Source organism: Raphanus sativus, chromosome 6, assembly GCF_000801105.2.
Source record: "Raphanus sativus cultivar WK10039 chromosome 6, ASM80110v3, whole genome shotgun sequence".
Classification (NCBI taxonomy): Eukaryota; Viridiplantae; Streptophyta; class Magnoliopsida; order Brassicales; family Brassicaceae; genus Raphanus; species Raphanus sativus.
Window position 1 is genome coordinate 26,104,820 of NC_079516.1, and position 3,677 is coordinate 26,108,496.

The 3,677-nt window shown below is 39.3% G+C and overlaps 1 protein-coding gene across 1 annotated transcript; it reads right to left on the reverse strand.

The window, feature by feature from the left end:
* Positions 1-1,104: 1,104 nt before the first annotated feature.
* On the reverse strand, positions 1,105-3,357 carry LOC108807305 (AP-1 complex subunit sigma-1). Its single transcript, XM_018579576.2, has 7 exons — positions 3,207-3,357; positions 2,097-2,183; positions 1,923-2,014; positions 1,724-1,832; positions 1,586-1,621; positions 1,400-1,486; positions 1,105-1,324 (listed from the first exon to the last, which is right to left on the reverse strand). The coding sequence occupies exons 1-7, from the start codon at positions 3,207-3,209 to the stop codon at positions 1,253-1,255; spliced, it is 486 nt and encodes a 161-aa protein (XP_018435078.1). The 5' UTR covers positions 3,210-3,357; the 3' UTR covers positions 1,105-1,252.
* Between the last annotated feature and the right edge of the window lie 320 nt (positions 3,358-3,677).

Below are 3,677 nucleotides of genomic sequence, written 5' to 3' on the forward strand. Positions count from 1 at the left end.
GTTAACGGTGTGGCGCTCCTCGTCGTCTTGCTCTATCCTCTCGTCCTCTTCGCGGTGGTTAGGCTTCTTAGGAAGCAGTCTGTGTCTGATGCAAGAGATATGACGTGAGTTTGGCTATCGCTCTCTAAGTTTGTTTTCGAAGGTCGTCGCTCCGGAGAAGGTGTGCCCAGCCTGTCCGGTTGTCCTATATGGGCAGTGGGTTAAACGGGTGTAACGGTCCCGGGATAGTGAAGCGGAGGCAGCAATCTCTTGTTTTCATTTCCCGAACGACGGCATCGCAGGTGGTGGACTCCCTCTCGTGCTGCCGGTGAGGCGATGTCGAATGGGCTTATGGTTTCGAGATGTGATTCCTTGTTGAGGTGTTGATGAGTGGGTTCCCGGAAGCTGTAGGTTTGCCGTTGCAATCAAGGTTTGAGGGCGCCTTTCTCTCTGGTGACTCGCGGCAACGGGGAACTCAGTCCGCTCATACCTCTTATCTGGTCTGTCAACGCTCTGTTCATGTCCGATCTCTTTCCGGTCCAGCTCTTCTTTTGTTTAAGTCTTTCTTTCAATTAGAGGCTCTGTTTAATTGGATCGGTTCCGGGTCGGTTCCGGGTCGGATTCTCGGATCCGGGTAAAATGCCCAGGCCTATAACCCTTATTCTTTACTACTTTTATAGTAAACAAAAATAATAAACATGTCACCAGTATCCCATGTGCTGAGAGCTATAGGCACCTATTGATGTTTCTTTCTTTTTTAACTTTACTCCTTATTCTTTCTAGATGATTTGCTATTGATGTATCTTCCTCTTTTTACTTTATTCCTTATTCTTTCTAGATGATCTTCTTCTCTCATACCTTCTTCTGATCTGGGTCTTTCCTCTTGTAATGGTACAGAATCAACAGCCTTATGGAACAAGAGGGAATCCCAAGGAAACAAAACGCCACTCAAGTTTTGGTCTAACTAAAAACTTGAAATGAACAGTAAAGATTCCTGGTCAGATCTTGGAAACGTTTGGTCCGAAAGCATGCGCCGGTAGTACTCTTATCAATCATGGTAGATCGCAAAGAATGTGCTGTATGTTGTCTTTACAAAGGAATCACTACTCATAAAACCCACACCGATCAATAAATGTTTCTTTCTTCTTATCAAACAGACAAAACACATGACATAACATGGAAAAGAAAAGTGTGATTTAGAATAGAATTTCTCAGAAAATAAGGAAATATTAAACCATTAACGAATGCTTTTTAACAACAAATCAGAAAGAAACTACTTGGTAGCCTGAGCAATGATGTTACTTATGGAACTAGCCTCCTCTTTAGCAGCCTCCACCAATTGATCCTTCCATTAAAACAACACATGATTAGTACAACAACAACCCTTAAGGACTAGAGCATTAAGATTATGAAACCATACCTGAGCTGATATTATCCTCGCCACTGTTTTCTTGCTCGACTCTTGAAGTTCACCGGCGATCAACAGCTCATCCAGTATATAATACGCCTAGATTGAAAATTGCCATTAATGAAAGTAAACATATAGAGTATAGTAGAATCATTGCTTTTCACTTAGAAGGTTCTTAGAGTTGTGTGTATGCATTACCTTGTGGAAGTTAAAAATCAAATCGAGTTCACACACCTGTAGATCATAATAGAATAAACAACTCCAAATCAATAATTCGTTTTTTTGTAAGGTTATGATAGACGGACAGAACAACTTTTTGGATATGCGTTTACTCACACTGCCAAAGTAACGGTCAAGAATCTCGACATAGTGATGAATGATCTCCAGCACCTCTAGCTCGTTATCCGCCTCATCAATGCACATGCAGAAGTACAGGCTTGCATACCTGCACAAATACACAACAATCATCTTCATTACCAATGTTTTTTTAAAGTATAAGCTTTGTAGACATTTTCATATGTTTTTTTTTGTTTACCTTTTGTAGACAACCTTGTATCCTCTCCATTCGATGAAATTACAGAGCTTGGGACCTCTGTTAAGGATTACACCGCTGAGTTCGCGTATGACCTGTCGACATCAAGTTTCCAGGTGTCAGCAGGGATGACACAAGCTCAATGATTTTTATTGGTAAAACTCGAGGTGTACATACCTTAGACCTTTCCTTCTGTGTGTAAGGCGAATACCACTTGGTTAGCCTTACTTTTCCTTGTCGACTAACTAGAAGCACAAAATGTATCTGGAAATACAAACACCAACCTAAGATTCTTGAGCAAACTTTGAATTTATCTCTTCTCAGGACCATCTCACAGAAAGCTTTTATTGTAACAATTTTTAGAAAGCATTAACGTAGATGGTATACACCCAACTAAATAATTATGACTGGCAATCTATAGCGCACCACTGGTGTTTTCCGTCTGGAAACTCATCAGTTTCTCACCAATGTTAAGTAATAAAGAAGACAGAGAATTTCGGAAGCACACAATACGTAAGGCAGACAAAAGAGAGAACTGTGAGAGATTAAGTAACACAACATGAAATTCAATCTACCATCATTTACAAAAACCGTTGCATCTCAAGAAAATTTTGAAAGTCACTCAATTTGAATCGATGTTTCAGTTTCAATACAGAAAAAGAAAACAAGGCGGATCAAGATGAGACATAGAAGTAGCATTCCTATCTGAAAACATGAACTCAACAAGCTAAATTTCTTACACAGAAACAGAAGCCAGGTATACATACGAACATGATGATCCCTAATATTCTTGAGCCTAAGTTTGAATCAGATCAGTAAAAGCGCTTTTATCTTGACAAGAATCATATAACTTGAAGAACTGCATTACCATAGTTATTTGCCATCATCCAATCAAAACAAATTATAAAATGGAAACCTAGAGTGCATAATTGGTTTTGCCCATCTCAAAACTCATCAGTTACAAAGAGTAAATACATATATCTAAAGCTCTACAGGTTTGTGGAGAAAGCGTGGTTCTTTGACTGGCAACTAACGAAAAGAATTAAAGCCTATTTATAATACTTCCACAGTGGCTCAAATGGAGCAAACAATCAATCAATTGGTGCGCGAGACGAGCAATCGCTAAGCAGATCTAAGCAGAAATCTATCAGATTAAATCGATTACCAATCAAATCGCAACGAGAAAGGGAGCGATCAGAGGAAACAATGGCACAAGACGAGATCGAAAAAGGCAGATCCAAAATCCAAACAGTAACGAGAATGCGATGAATAGAACTGAATTGTTACCATGATTATCCGTAACTCAACAGATCCTCGATTCCCAGAAGAGATCTCCCGAAGCTGATGTTTTGATTGATCCTCCAACAATGAATTATCGTAATAATAGAAACGACCTGAATGTGAGGGGTATAATAATAAATATGACACTGTTTAATAGTAATACGGATCTACTTCCGGGTCGGATTCATCTAGACCTGCGATTTCGGATGTTCGGTTCGGATTCGGGTAGGACCGGATCGGATTTGGGTAGGACCGGATCGGATTTGGATATTTCAGTTATTTAAAATAGGTATTATCCAATAGGTAATTGGAAGATTTACAATACCGAACCAGTTCCGGGTCGGATCGGATTTTTGATGAAAGTAACCATATATAACCCAAAAAGAATCGGTAACATTCGGTTCGGTTAAATTTTACCCGAAATTATATTCAATATCCGAAATATTTTTTATTTAATTCATTGTATTTTTATTTTTG

Bases quoted from the DNA above. Each gene is read 5' to 3' on its own strand.
- LOC108807305 (XM_018579576.2), bottom strand. The intron at 1,833-1,922 runs GTAAACAAAAAA...GTATTTGTGCAG, and splicing joins TACAAGGTTGTCTACAAAAG to GTATGCAAGCCTGTACTTCT. The intron at 1,487-1,585 runs GTAATGCATACA...TTTTCAATCTAG, and splicing joins TGATTTTTAACTTCCACAAG to GCGTATTATATACTGGATGA.